The 22,141-nt window shown below is 38.6% G+C and overlaps 1 protein-coding gene across 3 annotated transcripts in view; it reads right to left on the bottom strand.

Annotated features, from left to right (window-relative positions):
- Positions 1-22,141, bottom strand: part of DMXL2 (Dmx like 2) — a 203,306-nt gene that overhangs the window by 63,128 nt on the left and 118,037 nt on the right. For all 3 annotated transcript variants that reach the window (XM_066341820.1, XM_066341821.1, XM_066341822.1), the window contains exons 10-15: positions 19,718-19,954; positions 18,607-18,878; positions 16,978-17,674; positions 16,513-16,634; positions 7,295-7,384; positions 4,313-4,430 (exon numbers count right to left, since the gene is read on the bottom strand). In XM_066341820.1, coding sequence (XP_066197917.1) covers positions 4,313-4,430; positions 7,295-7,384; positions 16,513-16,634; positions 16,978-17,674; positions 18,607-18,878; positions 19,718-19,954 — 1,536 coding nt within the window. The remainder of the gene's footprint in view (positions 1-4,312; positions 4,431-7,294; positions 7,385-16,512; positions 16,635-16,977; positions 17,675-18,606; positions 18,879-19,717; positions 19,955-22,141) is intronic.

Below are 22,141 nucleotides of genomic sequence, written 5' to 3'. Positions count from 1 at the left end.
CCACATAAGCCCCAACCGGAATCCACGCAGCAACCCCATTTTGGGTTGATGGGCAAGCTATCCTCAGTGCCCGGGGCCATGTTCAAACCAATCGAGCCACTGGCTGCTGCAGGGGAAGAGGGAGAGGGAGAAGGGAGAAGCAGATTGTTGCTTTTCCTATGTGCCCTGATCAGGAGTCAAACCCAGGAAAGACATTATTTAGGGGCATAATTTTCCCTGTTCTTCATATATATAAGTAGTACTCTTCATATATAAAAATGAGATCTACACAGGACAACAAAACTTTCCTTAAAAATGAAAATCCATAATGACAATTTAGTGGCAATGAGCAGTGCTTGGGCTCAGACTGTCTCTAAATCGCATTCCTCATCAAAAGAAACAGTTTGGAGCGAAGATTCCATTCCTGTTAAGGACATCTACAAGAGGAGCCAGGAACATACACTTGTGCCTGAAAGAAAGTAAACCACCAAGACCAACAAGGCTGTGCCAAAAGGATTCCGAGGACCAGCTTGAAAGAACCCTCACCAGTCTAATACAGGAAGATGTGAGCAATAAAAACAATGACTGTAAACTGACTGAAATATACTAAGAACATCTATATCCATGAGTAATATGACATAACAACTAACTAGGCAGAGAAATTCCTATAAAATAACTTTCTCTAGCCTAACCAGGTGGTGGTGCAGTAGATAAGAGCGTCAGCCTGGAACGCAGAGGATCCAGGTACAAAATTCCAAGGTCACTGGCTTGAGAACAGGCTTATCTGGCTTGAGAGTGGGCTCACCAGCTTGAGCGTGGGGTCGCTGCCTTGAGTGTGGGATCAAAGACATGACCCCATAGTTGCTGCTTGAGCCCAAAGGTCACTGGCTTGAAGCCCAAAGTTCCGGGTTTGAGCAAGGAAGGAATCACTTGCTCAACTGGAGCCCTTGGTCAAGACACATATGAGAATGCAATCAGTGAATGACTAAGGTGCCTCAGTGAAGAACTGATGCTTCTCATCTCTCTCCCTTCCTGTCTGTTCCTGTCTGTCCCTCTCTGTCACAAAAAAAGGAGTGTTTTAATCTAAAGTAGGCCCCCTTTATGCTCTCATTAACACTGAGTTGTTTTAGAGAAAGTTTTTTTGTTTGTTTGTTTTTAGCAAGAGAGACAGAGATAGAAAGAGGGACAGATAGAAACAGACAGGCAGGAAAGGAGGAGATGAGAAGCATCAACTCTTCACTGTGGCACCTTAGTTGTTCATTGATTGGCATTCTTGTATGTGTCTTGACCGGGAGCTCCAGTTAAGCAAGTGACCCCTTGCTCAAGCCAGCAACTTTGGGCTTCAAGCCAGCGAACATAGGGTCATGTCTACAATCCCACGCTCAACCCAGCGACTCCTCATTCAAGCTTGTGAGCCCGTGCTCAAGCCAGACAAGCCCACGCTCAAGCCAGACAAGCCTGCACTGAAGCAGACGACCTCAGGGTTTCAAACCTGGGTCCTCTGCATCCTAGTCCAACACTCTCTCCACTGTGCCACTGCCTGGTCAGGCTAGGCCTTTTGATATATAAAACTAGAAAGCAAAGAAAACACAGCGTTATCACAAATACACCAAACCCTGCCATTATAGCTCATTGTGATCAGATGAAAATAAATGATTGTTGAAATGCAAATAAATAAGAGATTATTGATATATAAACCAATAGCTATTATATAGGCTTTTTCTTGTTCACCAAACACCGACAGAAGAAAAAATAATGACAATTGCACAAGATGGTTCCTATGGCCTCTATCTGCAGACAGCTTGCAAAAGCATTTACTTTTGATATCTCAGGTTAGAGTGGATAACTGCTACTAAGAATATTAATGGTTACTAAGACATTATATAACAAGATGTATATGCCACCTTGTGGTAAAAGATTGAATATATTAATAAAATATCAATATATTAATATGAGACTTGAAAGTTACACGGGCCCATAGAGGGATGAATAAAAATACGTACCAACTTTATATAACTATTGTTTTCTAGTAAGTTGACATGTACGTACTGTTAGAAATAGCATGATGAATGGTAGCTAGGTTTGTTGGAAAGCATATAAAAAAGTTAAACCCAAATAAAGGTAAAATGCTAAGGAAAAGCATATTTTTAAATTTAAAAATTTTAAATCTATAAAATAGTAGAAAATAATCTATAAAGTAATACTGTTAAGCTATAGTGATAGTAAAATAAAACATGAAAGCTGAATAATTTATGGCTCAGTGGCAGAGTGTCAGCCTAGCGTGCAGGAGTCCCGGGTTCGATTCCCGGCCAGGGCACACAGGAGAAGCGCCCATCTGCTTCTCTACCCCTCCCCCTCTCCTTCCTCTCTCTCTCTCTTCCCCTTCCGCAGCCTAGGCTCCATTGGAGCAAAGTTGGTCCGAGCGCTGGGATGGCTCTATGGCCTCTGCCTCAGGCTCTAGAATGGCTCTGGTCACAACAGAGTGATGCCCCAGATGGGCAGAGCATCACCCCCTGGTGGGCATGCCGGGTGGATCCCAGTTGGGTGCATGCGGGAGTCTGTCTGACTGCCTCCCCGTTTCCAACTTCAGAAAAATACAAAAGAAAGAAAGAAAGAAGGAAGGAAGGAAGGAAGGAAGGAAGGAAGGAAGGAAGGAAGGAAGGAAGGAAGGAAGGAAGGAAGGAAGGAAGGAAGGAAGGAAGGAAGGAAGGAAGGAAGGAAGGAAGGAAGGAAGGAAGGAAGGAAGGAAGGAAGGAAAAGGAAGAGAGAGAGAGAGAGAGAGAGAGAGAGAGAGAAAGAAAGAAAGAAAGAAAAAGAAAAGAAAGAAAGAAAGAAAGAAAGAAAGAAAGAAAGAAAGAAAGAAAGAGAAAACTGAATAACTTATATAGAAGAAAAAGTTTGATATACTATATAAAAAATACACAAAAGGGAAAAAATTACTGGTCTGAAGGGTGAAAAGATTTTTGAGCTAATAAGCCTCATAGAAGATAAGAACTCTTTCTGATTTTCCACTAAAGGAAATTATCTGTAGAAATTCATTAGAAATACTTTCCTTAAATGTGTATACACAATTCCATGATAAAAACTACACTAGGAAAATTAAATATGTCCATAACCAAATGAAATAAACTATCTGAAAACTCTTTATAAAGTAAAAAAATTCACCATAGAAAGTGAATTATTAAAGTAAAATATGTCTTTCCTACTTTTAAGTAGAAAGTATTCTATTCAATACAGAATATGGTAGTTTTATAATCACAGAGTTATACCTTCTAAAGGAACATTTTATGCAAAATATTAAAGTTTAAAGTAAACTTCATATGGTTTGTTTTTGAAAGGGCTTATGGAGAACAAAAAGAAAAATGTTACATATTCAGAGAAAACGGTAAGACAGTACCATTAATTCACAGCATACCTGAAGTTTCTAGCATACGAAACAATGTATCTTATACCCTATACTCAACAAGAGTCTGTAGCAATTTATTATTATATTTTGCACTTATACTAATATTAATTGTTTTGCTTGAGATACCATAGGGAACTTATTACCATTCAGAACAATTTAATTGTAGAGTTAAACAATTACAATTATTTTTTTAAAAGAATTAAACTAGATTTCATAAATAACATTTCTTTAATTTAATTGAACTTGTTGGGGTTAAAATTTTATAGGTTTCAGGTGTACGATTCTATAATACATCACCTGTATATTGCACTGTGTGTTCCCTACCCCAAGTCAAGCCTCCCTCCATCACCATCAAACCCCCTTTCACCCTCCTCTACCCACCTACACGCCCTTCCCTCTGGCGATCACTGCACTGCTGACTGTGTCCATGAGTTTTCTTCTTCTTCTTTGCTCAATTTCATCACCTTTTTCACCCAGCCCCACAACCCGCCTCCCTTGCCTTCCCTCTGACAGCTGTCAGTCTATTCTCTATGAGTCTGTTTCTATTTTGTTTGTTAATTCATTTTGTTCATTAGATTCCACATGAGTGAAATAATATGGTACTTGTCTTTCTGACTGGCTTATTTCACCCAGTATTAATACCATCCAAGTTCACCCATCCTATTGCAAAAGTTAAGATTTCCTTCTTTTTTATGGCCCAGTAGTACTCCATAAATAACATTTCTTCAATGAAACTGTCTTTCAAAATGTAATTTCAGCCACATGCCTTCTAAATATACAAACAAGCAATTCTGACAGAACTGGTATATTTGCTAAAAATTATGAGTATGATGTGAAAATCTTGTGATATAAAAATCTGTAATCAAAAGCTTTCTGGAGATCTTTTTTTTAAGATTAAGGTTAGTAAACTCAAGACTATTAAAATACCTTGTGATGGCTGGAAAAATACTGCTGTTTCCTTTTTCTCCAAATCTTCCTTATGTGGTTTATATCCTATAATAAAGTCTTCTTGAAACACATGAAGCAACTGTGTATTTGAACCACACTACAAATATGAAAAAAGTGAAGTTTTTAATTTTTGAAATTCCTTAACTCCTATACACCACTACCCCAAGAACACTAATGAAGAAGCAATAAATCTCTAACAACTCTTACTCTTTATCTACTAATTGGAGAGAAAAAACAAAGAAAAATCATTAGAACTGTCTGGGGAGAGAAAAGTCCTTCAAAGATGCTACAGCCAATAGCAGAATGAGGAGGCTCAAATGAAAACAACAGGTCTGCTTCTCAAAAAAAAACAAAAAACAAAACAAAACATAGTTTAGTGGTCTATACCTCTGGGCTAGAAGTATCAGGTCTCACTCATGCCAGTCTGGAGGAGGCAAAGCTAACTACATTAGACACACTAATACAGAACTTCTTTGGTTTTCCTAATTCTACTCTGAAAATATTTATAAAAAACCAAAACCCAGAAAGGTTCTCAAAGTACTACCAGTAAATCTGCCTGGTGGGAATGATGAGGAATCCTAACAGGCAGGGATGACAAATGTCTGGAGAAACGTACTTACACATAACTAGGATTTCTAGAAGGTGGAAGGCATCACTGTCAGCAGTTGTGCTACACGGTCATGTTTTTGGACCAGAGAAGAGTGAAAACAATCACAAATGGCGACTCAGAATCGCAAAAATTAACAAATTAAGAAAAGGCTAGATCCAAACAAAAGCCTACTATAGAAGTGTGTAAGAACAGTTAGATAGCTGTTAAGTAGAAATATGAAAAAAGTCTTCATATTCATAGGATAAAAGGTCCCTTACTCAGAGAAAACGATTAAATGAAATAAAGGGAAAGAGGTACTACTGTCTTCACAACTACATAATCGTATAGTATACTGGGCACAAACCCAGAATGAATTTTAAACTTTATTATTTATAAAAAGCCTAAGTCATTTATCAGTGCTTAAGGCTACCAGCCCTTGTATTTTTTATTATTGATTTTAATTTATTGTGTTTACATAGATTCTAGCATTGCCCCGGATGCATCCCGCCTCCCCTGTATTCCCCTCAACATCTCCCTTGTCCCCCTCCCCATAGTGCCCTCCCCCTTTCCCTTCAGGTTTATCCCATCCTATCATCCCCTTTCCCTCTGTCCTCTTTTCCTCTGGTCCCTTTAATCTCTCTTCTGTCTCAATTCCATTCTTCAGTTCACATTGTTCACTGGATTCCTCAAATGAGTGAAGTCATATGATATTTTTCTTTTTCTGCCTGGCTTATTTCATTTAACATAATAGTTTCCATGTCCATCCATGTTGTCACAAAACGTAAGACTTCCTTCTTTTTTCATGACCCCATAATATTCCATTGTATATATGTACCACAGCTTTTTAATCCACACGTCCACTGACGGACACTTGTACCAGCCCTTGTATTAAAGGTAACCACTGCTGCCCTGGACGGTTGACTCAGTGGTAGAGCATTGGCCCAGCATGTGGATGTCCCAGGCTCAATTCCTGGCCAGGCACACAGGAGAAGTACCCATCTGCTTCTCTACCCTTCCCCCGCCATCTCTTCCCTTTCTGCAGTCATGGTTTGATTACAGCAAGTTGGCCCCAGGCACTGAGGATGGTTCCATGGCCTCTGCCTCAGGCACTAAGAAGAACTCAGTTGCTGAGCAACAGAGCAATGCCCTAGATAGAGCATCACCCCCTACTGGGCTTGCCAGGTGGATCCCGTTTGGGGAAAATGCAGGACTCTGTCTCTGCCTTCCCTCCTCTCACTAAATTAAAAAAAAAAAAGGACTGTCACTACTAGGAAGGAAAAAATTGTGAGCAGATATGAAGTGAAAAGCAGAATGCCAGTGACTATCATCAATTCACAGTCTAATATTCTATAGTAAAGAGTAAAGAATGAGCTAAAGTGGGGGATGAATTTAGTACAAACTCCATTAAAAATTAAGACATCTATGGGAATGAAGCCAGTCCACTCTTTTATATATATATCTATATCCCTATAGAACAGAAAAGGAAATCACAGGATAAATTTGTAAGGCATCATACTAAGGGACATAAAAGTTAAGGATTTCCTAGGAGGCCTTAGTAATTTGTGTCTGACATCCACAGCTCTGTTGCCAAGAACTGATGTGGTAATTTTTCTACATGGTGAAAATTATTACATTTTTTCCCCTAAAAATGTGCAAGGCACCATGGAAAACTAATGACATCACTATAGTTGTTTCTAAATATGGTTGGCTCTTTGTTCATTTCCTGTTTGAAAATATTGGTAACTTTCTCACTAAAGTAATCTTTTTTATATATTTAGAATGAATACATTATTTCTCTCTCTTAGTCCATAAACATGATCCTGAAGAAACAAATATCCTGAGAGCCAGAATGAATTCACAAACTCCCTATAAGGAGAAGGTCCTCATTCCCTCAGTAGGAGCTGGGGAAGAATACTGGCTATACAAATAGACCCGTGGGTCAAAAATAAATGTATATTTTGATCCCATTTTCATCTGCATTTTAATGGACCTCATGGAAATACCTAATATTCAGCCTAACAAGGCAAACACTCTACAGATGAAGTCACCCTCAACTGAGTTGAAATGAGTAATAATATAGTAAAAGAGAAACTGCAAACCAAGCATCTGTGCAGCTGTCTTGTATTCTCCCTCACGGCTTCCCTAACTGAATCAAATGATCTTTACATAAGAAAATATGGTTATAGATACAATTCAGCTGGAATAGAATAATTCTCAGATCATTAGATTTTTTTCACTACAAGAATCAAGAGAAGCTGGCTGTATTTCATATCAAACAAGAAAATTATTTTGAGAATGAAATATATCATATGGCATATAAAACACTGGGATGCAGTATTATTAATATCACCAGTTCAGAAGCATGTTTTTACTTGGTTGGTTATTGCATCAAGCTCAATAATGCAGCCAGGTCGAGCAGTAGATTGCTGGCTCACGATATTAAACACTTCTCCAATAAGTTTCTGTAAATAAAAAACACAGTGTTAATAATAAAAAATGTATGAATCTACTGTCAACATGATATAGCATCTCAGACATTAAAGGCCCTTCTAAATTAACTGATAAACAATGACAATTCAAACATTAAAAGAAATATTTCAACTTGTTATAATCAGTCTTATTCTCATTTTTTAAGTAAATTAAGCAGTTAGAAAAATCAGTAGGTTTATGTAAACAGTGTATAAGCTCAAGGCATCTGTAGTAGTTATCTTAATGTGTCTTCTCCATTTTGCAACCTTAAAGCTCCAAGACAGACATTTAGATACTACTCCTGAAGAAACTGCTTTCATTAATGCCAGAAAAATAAAAATTATAATGAATTTTGTTTTTGGTATAAATGTTTAAACTTAAAATAATAATGTCAGTTTTAATATATTTACTTTGAATTTGAAATTCTATCTAACTACTTTAATGTTCTAAGGGCAAATAAACCATTAAAAAAATAAAGAGCCTGACCAGGTGGTGGCACAGTGGATAGAGCGTCGAACTGGGATGCAGAGGACCCAGGTTCGAGACCCCAAGGTTGCCAGCTTGAGCACGGGCTCATCTAGTTTGAGCAAAAGCCCACCAGCTTGACCCCAAGGTCGCTGGCTCCAGCAAGGGGTTGCTCAGTCTGTTGAAGGCCCGCGGTCACGGCACACATGAGAAAGCAATCAATGAACAACTAAGGTGTCGCAACGCGCAACGAAAAACTAATGATTGATGCTTCTCATCTCTCTCTGTTCCTGTCTGTCTGTCCCCGTCTATCCCTCTCTCTGACTCATTCTCTCTGTAAAAAAAAAAAAAAATTAAAAACAATAAAGAGGCCCTGGATGGCTGGCTCAGTGGTAGAGTGTCCACCCAGTGTGTGGATGTCCTGGGTTCAATTCCTGGTCAGGACACACGGGAAAAGGACCCATTTGCTTCTCTACCCCTCCCCCTCTTGATTCTGTCTCTCTCTCTCTCTCTCTCCTCCCTTCCCACAGCCATGGCTCAGTTGGAACAAGCTGGCTCCGGCCCTGAGGGTGGCTCCATGGCCTCTGCCTCAGGTGCTAGAAGAGCTCAGTTGCTGACCAATGGAGCAATACCCCAGATGGGCAGAGCATTGCCTCCTAGTGGGCCTGCTGGGTGGACCCCAGTCGGGTGCTTGCAGGAGTCCATCTCTGCCTCCCCTCCACTGAATAAAAAAAATAAAAAATAATAAAAAAGATAAAATAAAATAAAAATAAAATAAAATAAACTCGGAAACATGATTATAGGGTAAATAGTCTTCCTTTTGCCTCTGGATCTGACATGATGCATAATGACACTGTTAGATCCTGTCTTTATTTAAAATGTTGGCATCTTCTTCATCATGAAAATTTTGCTTTAATTTTGATTGTTTAAAATATTGCATTAGGCCCTGGCCGGTTGGCTCAGTGGTAGAGCGTCGGCCTGGCGTGCAGAAGTCCCAGGTTCGATTCCCGGCAAGGGCACACAGGAGAAACACCCATCTGCTTCTCCACCCCTCCCCCTCTCCTTCCTCTCTGTCTCTCTCTTCCCCTCCCGCAGCGAGGCTCTATTGGAGCAAAGATGGCCCGGGCGCTGGGGATGGCTCCTTGGTCTTTGCCCCAGGCGCTAGAGTGGCTCTGGTCGCAACAGAGCGACGCCTCGGAGGGGCAGAGCATCACCCCCTGGAGGGCAGAGCATCGCCCCCTGGTGGGTGTGCCAGGTGGATCCCAGTCGGGCGCATGCGGGAGTCTGTCTGACTGTCTCTCCCCGTTTCCAGCTTCAGAAAAATACAAAAATATATATATATATTGCATTAAATTGGTATGTCTCTTTTTTTGTTGTTGTTAATAAGTTTTTTTTCTAGATTTTTCTGATTTTTGGAGAGAAGAGAGAGACGATGAGGGGGTAGCAGCAGAAAACATCAACTTAGTTGCTTCTTGTATGTGCCTTGACCAGGCAAGCCCAGGGTTTCGAACTGTTGACCTCAGCATTCTAGGTGGACACTTTATCTACTATACCACCAAAGGTCAGGCTAAATTAGTATTTATCTTGATTACTGTTCTTTGGCACTCCCTTAAGTTTTTTTACCCAAGGTGAGTGCCTCATTCACCCTAATTCCAGCCCATCTGGAAGAAATATGGCACTAGGTCTAATCCCACAAAACTTGCTTGGGTTTAACCAAGTAGCTCTTCATCTGAAAGGAGGTGGCTTAACAGAACAGCAGAATGCCATTCAAGGAACAGCACCAGCCAGGGGATAACACCTTATATGAGGGGTGCTGTTGTCCATGCTGATGATCAATAGGATGCCATTACTTCATGGCTAAGTCTGCAAATCAAAGGGTGGAGATAGAAGTAACCCTTCTCTATCACACCTAATACCCTACCTATAGAACTTTTTATTCCTGTCTCCACAGTCTTGGGTTCAATATGTCTAGAGAATGCTAGTGCTCAAAAAAAACAAAATATTCTGTCAGGGAACACGATCAGAGGTCCATTATACTGAAAGAGCTGAGACTGGCCCTTGATGATTTTTTTAACTCCTGCTATTTAACCAACATGCAGAGAAGAGTGACTGGTCAGGGTGACTGATCCTGGTTTGTTACAAAATGAGGACAAGAAAGACTGACACTGAAGAAATTTTTGGTATTCCCATAACCTATTTTAAAAATTGACAGGAAACAGCAGCAACTAAAAAAGGAAAACAAAAAAAACAGGACCTCGCATGACCAGGTGGTGGCACAGTGGATAGAGTGTTGGACTGGGATGTGGAGGACCCAGGTTCGAGACCCCGAGGTTGCCAGCTTGAGCGTCAGCTCATCTGGCTTTAGAAAAAAAAAAAAAAAGCTCACCAGCTTGGACCCAAGGTCACTGGCTTGAGCAAGGAGTTACTCGGTCTGCTGAAGGCCCGCGGTCAAGGCACATAATGAGAAAGCAATCAATGAACCACTAAGGTGTCGCAATGAAAAACTGATGATTGATGCTTCTCATCTCTCTCTCCGTTCCTGTCTGTCTGTCCCTATCTATCCTTCTCTCTGACTCTCTCTCTGTCCCTGTAAAAAAAAAAAACAAAACAGGACCTCAAAAGACCTGGATCCCATGGTAATGTTTGGGCCACTCCACCAGGTTTAAAAAGGAAAAAATAAGCCCAGGCCAGGGCACATACAGGAACAGATCTATGTTCCTGTCTTTCTCTCTCTCTCTTTTCCTCTCTCTCCAAAAATCAATAAATAAAAAAAAATTTAAATGAAAGAACAACAAAACAAAACACCTGAGGCACTAAAAAGTATCAGAGAATGCTATGATTATTCAATGTTGACTTTGTGACTATCTATAAACACAGGGGCTAGGACAGTTTTCCTTTGTGGTGTTTCTTTTTTCCCCAATTCCCCTACTGTGACAAGTACTGATGGGACAGCTACAATTAAGGTTTCGAGTAGTATTTATTATGCCTGAATTGGCATCACTACATAAATGATACAATACCAAATCGGAATTTTGTGTCTCCTCTTTTTCTAATTATTTTTATTTATTCATTTTAGAGAAGAGAGAGAGAGAGAGAGAGAGATAGGGAGAGAAAGAGAAGGCAGTGAGGAGCAGGAAGCATCAATTCCCATATGTGCCTTGACCAGGCAAGCCCAGGTTGACGTTTGATCCACTGCGCCACCACAGGTCAGGCATATCTCCTCCATCTTGGAGATAAAAGTTTCTTCATCTAAAGAACAGAAATAGATGCTAAGAGACAAAAATTGTGGACTTTGCTGGCTGTTCTTTGTCTGCATCTAAACCTTGATCCATTCTCCACCCTCATCTGCCTTGTTCTGTACTACAAGAGGCTAACTTCTGAACTCTATCAACTAGCTCCCAGGCCTTTTTTAAGGAGGAAGGTAACTTTATAGTGGAAAAGCCTGGCAAACACTACTTTGGCCCTATGATCAAGGTTAACATTATCAGTGATAAGTCACATTGATAACATGTACCCATTCTAGAATGTGATGAGAAGGGTACTACATATCTGTGGTATTCCCTAAAACTCATGAATCCAGTCTAACCATGAGAAAAATTGCAGACAAACCCATATTGAGAGAAAATTCTACAAACTATCTGACCAGTACTACTCAAAACTATGGAAGTCATTAGAAAGAAAACTGATGAAGAAACTTTCACAGATCAGAGAAGACTAAGGATTCGTGATACTAAAAATAATATGGTTTTCTGGACAAAATCCTGGAACACAAAAAGGACATTAGTGGAAATATCAGTTAAGTCTCAATAAAGGCTGGAGTTTAATTAATTATATCACACCAATAATGGTTTCTTAGTTGTGACAAACATATCCTGGCAATATAAAATGTTAACAGTGGGGGAAACCAGCTGTGGGGTATTCTAAGAACTCTATTTGATACTTTTCTGTAAATCTAAAACTATTCTAAAATAAATTTTTTATTTAAAAATTAACTAAGGCACTAATGCCTGGCTTGTGGTGGTGCAGTGGATAGAGCAACAACCTGGAATGCTGAGACTGCCAGTTCAAAATCCTGGACTTGCCTGGTCAAGGCACATACAAGCAACCACAGAACTAAAGTGAAGCAATTATGAGTTGATACTTCTCGCTCTCATCCCCCTCCTCTCTCTGTAAAATCAATAAATAAAATCTTTAAAAATAAATAAATATATAAAAATTAACTAAGGTATTGAATAAATTATTGTTTTTAGAGTACAGACAAAAAGGAAAAGATAAGATTAACAGAGGCTGATAGTTGAATGTTAATAAAGTCCAGAGAATAAAGAAATAGTTTCCTACTTTGTCTCTGATCTTCCATTTCAAGAATATAGCCTGCTAAAGTAGAAAGAACCAAAAATTTTCTACAATAAATAACTATTACTTCTTAACCTTAAAAAAAAAAAATGGAGCCTGACCAGGCAGTGGCGCAGTGGATAAGAGTGTCAGACTGGGATGCGGAGGACTCAGGTTTGAAACCCTGAGGTCGCCAGCTTGAGCATGAGCTCATCTGGTTTGAGCAAAAGCTCACGAGCTTGAGCCCAAGGTCACTGGCTTGAGCAAGGGGTCACTCAGTCTGCTGTAGCCCCTCCCCCCTGGTCAAGGCACATACAAGAAAGCAATCAATGAACAACTAAGGTGCCACAACGAATAACTGATAATTGATACTTCTCATCTCTCTCCCTTCCTGTCTGTCTGTCCCTATCTGTCCCTCTCTCAGTCTCTCCCTGTCTCTGTCACAAAAAATAAAAAATGGAAGGTTTAAAGAAAAAAGTACCTTGGTAAAGTGAAAGTAGAACACTAAGATAAATAAAGGAATTCAAGAATGAATCTCACTGCTCTAAATGAATTTATATTTTCTGGAAAAATATTACCCAGGTTAGGGAAATTTTGCAAATGAGATCAACGAACAACAGAGGTTGTTTTCTGAGAGATCATGGGGAATGTCACAGCCAAAAGACTAAAAACAGGCAAGTGTTCCAATTTTCAAAAAGAAAAACGAAAAGTGCTTAATGTCTATTTAGTACAATGTTTAGTCATCAAGAGAGATCAGTTACACACATTCAACCAGCTATTTATTAAAACAATGATAACATATATATTTGACTTGTTTTTTCACTGCAGCAGAAGATTTGACAGGGTGTATTTAATTTCAACAAAGTACATAACAAGCTGTCTCATGAAAATCCTTGGGACAAGCTGGAGAAATATTCCAGATAATAAAAATGGAGGAGAGCAAATGTACACTATTAGACTCTTTACACCTGCCCTGGTTAACATTGCAATAACTGACATAGATAAATATGTAGTTACAACATTCATCAAATAGACTGGTCCTGTAAGTTGAAAAACAATAACAAATATCAGAATCTGGTTTCAAAAATATACTAAAAGTTGTTAAGTGGAGCCTAGTGAGATGAAATGTTAACAGGAAAAACAGGTCTATATTTGGGCCCCTAGTACAAATGCACAAACACAGAATGGCTTATTGGCCAAAAACACAAAAACAAAAAACTTTGGGATATTTAACTGAGAGCCAGCTCAATATGAATCATTAACATACAAAGAATGTGGCGTGACTGCCAAAACATAATAGTATCTGATGAAAGAAGCTGTAATACCACCATACTCTAGTGTTCTTTAAAAGCCCAAAGAATACAGATACACTGAAACCTGCCAAGAAGAAACCTAATCAGGGTCAGATGTTTTTACAGAGAAATACAAGGGTTCAAGATAGCTGTCTTCAAATATGTGAGGTGCTCTCATATGTAAATAATATTACACTCATTCTAAACGGAATCAGGACCAACAAATAGAATTTAAGAAATACAAATGTAATTTTGATATAATAGTGAAGGTAATTAAAAAACCGAATGAGCTGCCTTTAGAGTTGAGTTTCCCTTCTTGGAAGGCAGACGACAAATTGGCTGGAATGTGGTAGAGGGAAATAAAGCACCAGATGGCTGGTTAGATTAGGTGACCTTTAAACCATCTTCTAATTCTATCATTTTAAGGTGCTAGACTTTCTCTATGCCAACCTTTGGCTCTAGTCTAACTGGTTTTCTCACTGTTTCTGGACCAACCTTATTTATATATGTTCTTTCCTATATCCACAATTACTTTCAAGCCACTCTCCCACTCAGGAAAAGAGTAAGAATTTGTCTTTCTAAATCTTATCCATCCATCACAAATGAATCCAAACAGTGTTCTTAATAAAGAATTCTATACCTACCCTAAACTGATATCTCTATTCTCTGAATCATGAAATACTTCTAGTGCCATCTGTGTGGCAATAAATTACAAACTATCCTCAGACACCTCTTCTTCTGTCTTAAACTGTTATTTAAACATTTTAAATCATTTATCTCCTCAACTAAATTAAAAACTCCTTAAAGGCAGACCCTGAAACTTATACTCTATGCCCTACACAGCTAGAGGAACAAGGTAGACACTCAAAAATAGTCTTTGGTTTTCAATATTGGAAAGATTTTTATTAGAACAGTTGTTTTATAAAAAGGCATGTTTAATAGGTAAATAGAAAATTTACTATTCAAATATGAATATTAACTAATTCAGACTAACTTCCAGTCCAGATACAGAATAACCAGAGTACAATGCTGCCTCCCACTGGTAATATACTCTATGAGAGTAAAAAATACTCTCATAGCATTTTTTTTTTTTTTTAAATAATGAGTCAAGCACCTGACCTGTGGTGGCACAGTGGATAAAGTGTTGACCTGGAATGCTGAGGTCACTAGTTGGAAACCCTGTGCTTGCCCGGTCAAGGCACACACAAGAAGCAATTACTATGAGTTGATGCTTCCTGTTCCTGCCCCTCTCCCTTTCTCACTCTCTCGCTCTAAAAAATCAATAAATAAAACCACTTAAAAAAAAGATATATTCATGTCTGACCTGTGGTGGCGCAGTGGATAAAGTGTCGACCTGGAAATGCTGAGGTCGCCAGTTCGAAATCCTGGGCTTGCCTGGTCAAGGCACATATGGGAGTTGATGCTTCCAGCTCCTCCCCACCTTCTCTCTCTGTCTTTCTCTCCCTCTCTGTCTCTCTGTCTACCTTTCTCTCTCCTCTCTAAAATGAATAAATAAAATTTAAAAAAAAGATATATTCCTATAGCCTAACCTGTAGTGCAGTAGATAAATTGTTGACCTGGAATGCTGAGGTCACCAGTTCAAAGCCCTGGGCTTACCTGGTCAAGGCACATTAAAAAAAACAACAAATTGATGCTTCCTGCTCCTCCTCCCTCCCTTTCTCTCTCTCTCCTCTCTCTAAAATCAACAAATAAAATCTTTAAAAAAACAAAAACAGGCCCTGGCCGGTTGGCTCAGTGGTAGAGCGTCGGCCTGGCGTGCGGGGCACCCGGGTTCGATTCCCGGCCAGGGCACATAGGAGAAGTGCCCATTTGCTTCTCCACCCCCCCTTCCTCTCTCTCTCTTCCCCTCCCGCAGCCAAGGCTCCATTGGAGCAAAGATGGCCCGGGCGCTGGGGATGGCTCCTTGGCCTCTGCCCCAGGCGCTGGAGTGGCTCTGGTCGCGGGAGAGCGATGCCCCGGAGGGGCAGAGCGTCGCCCCCTGGTGGGCGTGCCGGGTGGATCCCGGTAGGGCGCATGCGGGAGTCTGTCTGACTGTCTCTCCCCGTTTCCAGCTTTAGAAAAATACAAAAAATAGATAGATAGATATAGATAGATAGATAGATAAAAAACCAAAAACAAACAACAAAACACCTGACCTATAGTGGTGCAGTGAATAAAGCATTGACCTGGAATGCTGAGGTTGCCAGTTCGAAACCATGGGCTTGCCTGGTAAAGGCACATAGGAAGTTGATGCTTCCTCTCCCCATCCCCCATCTTTCTCATGCTCTCTCTTGCTCTCTTTCCTCTCTAAAATGATTAATAAAAAAAAAAGAAGTCCTTGGTCCGGCTGGCTCAGTGAACAGAGCATCGGCCCAGTATATAGACATCCCAGGTTTGATTCCCAATCAGGGCACACATGGGAAGCGAACATCTACTTCTCTCCACCTTCCTCTCCCTCCTCTCTTTCTCTTCCCCTCTTGCAGCCAACTGCTCGACTGGTTCGAGCGTCAGCCCCAGGCGCTAAGGATAACTTGGCTGACTTGAGCACTGGCCCCAGACAGAGGTTGACAGGTAGATGCCACTCAGGGCACATGCAGGAGACTGCCTCTCTATCTCCTCTCCTCTCACTTAAAAATAATAATAATAATGAGTCAAGCTCATGAAAGTTCAAATGTTTCAACCTAAACATAGATCTTGGTAAAGCTGCCTTAAAACCATTTTTGAGCAAAGAAAGATTAACAAAACCAAACTAAAAAAAGTAAATATAAAGGTCAAGAAGAAATTGTCATATTTTAGAAAAAGAAAAATGTATTTCTTTAAATGTAAAAAAGAACTGATGTATTATATGCAGACTGTAATTTTAATTCATATAACTAAGAACACAAATAAAAAACAAAAAAATTTGTCATACAGAGCCCAGAACATACGTTCACTTTCTAACCACCAACTAACAAATAAAGACCCTAGACAAAGTATTTACACAAGAGAATTATCAGATTAGCTATGTTAATAAAGATTAGTAAATAACTTACTGAAGATTCTGGATCTGACAATTCATCTAGTAATTTCCTTGCATCTACCACAGCTTGATAGAGTCTGAGATTTTTGCCATCAGAAGCAACAAAGCAAGCACTTGCAGAATTGCAGTATGTGCCTAAGAAAGTATAAACATTTTGTGTTATAATGTAGTTTATTTTAATCATTGGCTGAAGTACAAAAAACAACTATACTTTTCTTTTCAGGCATAACCATGCTCAAGAATCATAATTAAACAGATATAATAAATGGGCACAAAATTATTAGCAAAAAATTTCAACAGAAAATAAATTATGAGAGGGAAAAGATTAAAAACAAACATCTAGAAATTCTAAATGTAAGTCTGGTGCCTACATTCTGAATACTTACTTAAAATCCTCCTAATAATGACAAATATAAACCATTCTATGGATAACAACTGTTTAAAGCTTTTATTAAGTTCACAATTAAAATGAACTTACCAAGACAATAGCTGGGAATAAGAGTTGGAAGCCAAGCTACATTAGAGAAGGCTGATGTATGTAAGGAGTTAATTCGAGCCAATTCTGAAACTCCTCCTGTGTATGACAAAGGTCCTATTGGGTCTACACGCCATAGAATAAGTTCACTGTAGATTGCATTTGGGTCATGAAATGTACGCGTAGCTGCATTTCTAAGAGGTTGTTTTGAGGAACCTTTTATGTGTTTTATAGGATCTGTTATTCTACTTAATTTATTGACCGAGTCCCACTGACAATCTGATTCAGGAGTCAACAAAGCATTATGATGAGATGATGTCAATAACAGTGGTAAAACTGAATGACACGCCAAGTCATTGAGGTGAAATCGATGACCACAATATCTAAATTTGTGAGATACAGTTAGAACAGTGGTAAAGGCAGACTTAACAGCAAAAGTGACTGCCCATTGATTTAAAGAACCATCTATGTGTTTAGAAACCATCATTACTGTGGGAGCTAAAATGTTCATATTTGTACCACGTGAACTATAGTGTGACTGTGATCTGTGAGGACTTCCAATAGCCATCATCTCTTGGTGTAACAGAGTGGAGTGAGACTCTTTTGTAGTATTTGTACAGGCATACATCATGATATTTTTACTAAGAGAGCTTGCGTCACCAGAAGGAAATGCAACAGGAATCCGAGAAGAAAAAGAAACCTGAAAAACACAATGATTCAGTGTCAGTAGTCGTCTGCCTCCTCTCAAAAAGTCTTCCAAAAATACTTCTATTTTCAAAAGCTAAATCTCAGCTTTCTAGCAAAAAGTATCTTTTTCAACCTTTTATGGTCTAATCCAGGGGTCCCCAAACTTTTTACACAGGGAGCCAGTTCACTGTCCCTCAGACCGTTGGAGGGCCAGACTATAAAAAAAACTATGAACAAATCCCTATGCACACTGCACATATCTTATTTTAAAGTAAAAAAACAAAACGGGAACAAATACAATATTTAAAATAAAGGACAAGTAGATTTAAATCAACAAACTGACCAGTATTTCAATGGGAACTATGCTCCTCTCACTGACCACCAATGAAAGAGGTGCCCCTTCCGGAAGTGCGGTGGGGGCCGGATAAATGGCCTAAGGGGGCCGCATGTGGCCCACGGGCCGTAGTTTGGGGACCCCTGGTCTAATCCCTTTCCTGGATTTATGCAATATATTGATATTCATAGTGCAGAAAGAGACTGAAGAAAAAAAAGGAGCACATATAAATGATCACAATTACAAATCTAAACTTGAAAGAGATAACAGATAAAGCCAGCTAGGTTTAGTTAATAAACCCGGGGCCTAGGGAGAGGAAGACTCATCATGAATTACATTTTTAGTTTATTCAAAATATTGCAAAAAAATATGACAAAACCTATATTCAAATATACAGTATCACATTTCAAAGTCAAATTCATTTTACTTTGAATTAACCAGGTTTGTAAAATTTGTGGTCATTGATCACATATTGTGATAGCAATACAAGTATTCTCTTCTTAGTTGCTTATTAAAAACAAAATCTTTTAATAATTCTAAAAACCTGCTAAATCTGCATACCCTTTTATCAATACATGAAATGTACTAATTGCTTTATCAATAAAATATACCTGGACTTGTCTAAATATTCCAGGATTATATTCATCCAAATACTTTATGTGCCACACTAGAAAGGTACCATCTACAGGGTGTATAGTAAAAAGCATGTCAGGATTCTTATTCCATTCAGTTAGCAGCATTTCAATCTTCCGATCAAGCAGGACAGTAGGCAGTGGCATTGGTGCACTAGGTCGTGAATAGGTTCTAGGACTTCCCTCTCGTTCTCCATCCTCATGTTCTGATGATCCTGTACCTGCCTCAGATTCTCTGTCCAGAGATAACTCTGAATCAGAAAATAAATATATCAATATATAAGAATTTACCAGTACATATTAATAATACTATATAAATTCATTTATATACTAGACTATAAATAAATAGTATACCATCTTTACATATTATAAATTCCTTTTCCAACTTATGGTCAAGGAAAAAACAAAGAAGGAAACTATTTTCTGGTCTGAACTGAAAAATTACTATATTTCTTTTTTCTTCTTCTTCTTTTCCAAGTAAGAGTAGAATTTCTGCATGCACCACAACTGGGATCCACCCAGAGACCCCTATCTGAGGCCATGCTCTGCCCATCTAGGGTTGTGCTTGCAACTGAGCTATTTTTAGCACCTGAGGGGAGGCTCTACAAAGCATCCTCAGTGCCCAGGGCTGATGCACTCAAACCAATCAAACCATGGCTATGGGAGGCAGAAAGAGAGAGATGTGAGAAGGGCAGGGGTGGAGAGGCATCAGATGGGCACTTCTCCAGTGTGCCCTGACTGGGAATCAAACCCAGGACATCCACACAGGCCGATGCTCTACCACTGGGCCAACCAACCAGGGCCTCTATTTCTTACTTTTGGATAAAACCAAAATTTAATTCACACTATCATTATTACCATTAGCAAAGCCTATTTCCCAAAAAGGGATATGGTTTCCAAAATAATACATTACTCAAAGCAATACGTTATAACAAAGCATATAGAATTAAATGATAGATATTTCATAAATATTTGTGGAATGAAAAAGTCATAAAGAAGAAGAACAGGAAGAAAGAATTACAAACTACAAGTGACACCACAAAAACATGTTAACTTGAAAACAAGAAAAACCTAAACACAGGACACTAACCATGGTCTAATTTCATATGTAAACCCATCTCTCTCTCCTGTGAATGCTCCTCATCTTCTCTATCTGCATCATCACTTTCATGATCTTCCGGCTTTTCAGAAAGTTTTCGTAATTGCTGCATAAATATCTCAGTAGACAACGTAAAATGAAATTCCTTGTTGTTTAACCAATGAACGACAAAGCCGCCATTTCCATCATCAATGTTAAATACAGTGCCAACCAAGGCATTTGGAATATCTGTAAAAACAAAAAAGGTAAGATTTCAATAAGAATTCTTAATGTCTTATACCCAGTGTGTATTTTACAGAACATCTCTATTTGGACTAGCCACATTTCAAGTGCTCAAACAGCTACACGTGGCTAATGGCTACCATATGGGATGGCACATATCTAAAGCCACTGCTACAGTTGGAGGAACCATACTAAAGATCATCCTTTTGGAACTGTATTTACTGAATATCCTCTTTTTATAAACATTTAAAAATAAAATGTACACTCTGAAGCAATAGATTTCCATTTCAATAAACCATGACTGTAACTTTTTATAACTATAGTTCTACCAGCAATGTAATGAAATTTATAGGCCTTCTCATATGTTTTTCATGCAGAAAGAAAACAATGTTCTTAAATACAGGGGGTCCTAAGGTTAAAGCAGTCTCGACATACAATCTTTCCAGCTTATGACACTCACTCCCATAAAAACTTTAAAAAATTGAGACTGGATTGTTACAGCTTATGCCGTTAGCATCGTACTTATGGACTACGTAGGCAAACTAGTTTGGTTGCACGCAGCGGAATACTACGCAGTATTCTTTTTCTGTGGCTTAGTTGTGTTTTTATGTTCTAGATTATGATTTTACAACTGTGTTAGGATAGTTAAGTGACTTAGGCTAGGGTGTGTTTCGACCTACACCAAAATTCAGGTTACGTCACTGTTGTAGGAATGGACTGTGTCGTAACCCGACGACCCCCTGTAGAAGCTTTCAAATATGCTTTCACCAACAGTAGACCCACCTCAAAATACTTCTCAGCCACAAGGGACAAAAGAACAAAAAGAAAATATGCAGGTTAAAAGAAAATTATCTATCCCTCAGCATAAGACAAGAAAGTCTATGACAGGAAAAAACAAGATATGCTGAGATATAAGGAAAACTATGCAAAAATATATTTAGATAAAGTCATAGAGAAGAATTGAGAAGAAAGAATAACAGTGAATATATAAAGTGGTAAAATCACAGTAATTAACCAGACCGCCACCACTTGTGTTTCAGGGTCAAATAAAGCTCAGTTTACTTAGAATCAACCCTTGCTATATTCTAGACCAGTGATGGGCAATCTTTTGAACTTGGTGTATCAAAATACCGAGCATAACTCGGGTGGTGTGTCACTTCGAGAACAAAAACCATAATTTCGCAATATTTACAGTTTTAAATTTAAAAATGTATAATTGTAATATATAACTGTATTTAATAAACCAAAAACTATTTAACTTACCTGCTTAGTGACTTCTTTGTTCATCTGTCAGTTGGTTTCTTTTGTTGGTCTTGATATTATTTAACTTGTGTGGGGTGCTGTGAACTAAGATAAGTGAGGGGGAGGGGAATTTTGTAACTAACCTGCCTATTAGTGACTTTTTTGTTGCTGAATTTCATTGGCTAAATCTTCAACTGAAGGTTGGTATTTTGTACACTTCAAGCCCAAGCAAGCGCTACTAACTTCATCAGTCAGTCTGTTTCTTTTGTTGGTTTTGATATTATTTAATGCTGAGAATAAGGTCTCACAAAAGTATGTAGAGGGAAAAATTATGAGTAAAGCCATTGCTATACTTTTCAGGGTGCTAAAAGTTCCACCCTAGAAAAAACCACCACAAAAACACATGACTTAAAAAAGGTAGCAACAGAGGAAAGAAGTATGGAACACAAACAAACAGAAACAAATGATAGAAAAACAAAAGAGAAGAATCAAACTAGATACAAAACTAACAGAAAGCAATTTATAAAATGGCAGTAGGGAACCCACAAGTGTCAATAATTACACTAAATGTAAATGGATTAAACTTACCAATAAAAAGACACAGAGTAGCAGAATGGATTAAAAAAGAAAATCCAACTATATGCTGCCTACAAGAAACACATCTAAGCAACAAGGATAAAAACAAATTCAAAGTGAAAGGCTGGAAAACAATACTCCAAGCAAACAACACCCAAAAAAAAGCAGGTGTAGCAATACTCATATCTGATAATGCTGACTACAAGACAGAAAAAGTACTCAGAGACAAAAATGGTCACTTCATAATGATTAAGGGGACACTGAATCAAGAAGACATAACAATCCTTAATATATATGCACCAAACCAAGGAGCACCAAAATATATAAGACAGCTACTTATTGACCTTAAAACAAAAACCAACAAAAATACAATTA

Source organism: Saccopteryx leptura, chromosome 6, assembly GCF_036850995.1.
Source record: "Saccopteryx leptura isolate mSacLep1 chromosome 6, mSacLep1_pri_phased_curated, whole genome shotgun sequence".
NCBI lineage: Eukaryota > Metazoa > Chordata > Mammalia > Chiroptera > Emballonuridae > Saccopteryx > Saccopteryx leptura.
Note: the sequence above shows the minus strand (reverse complement) of the source record. Positions and strands in the feature narration are given on the sequence as shown.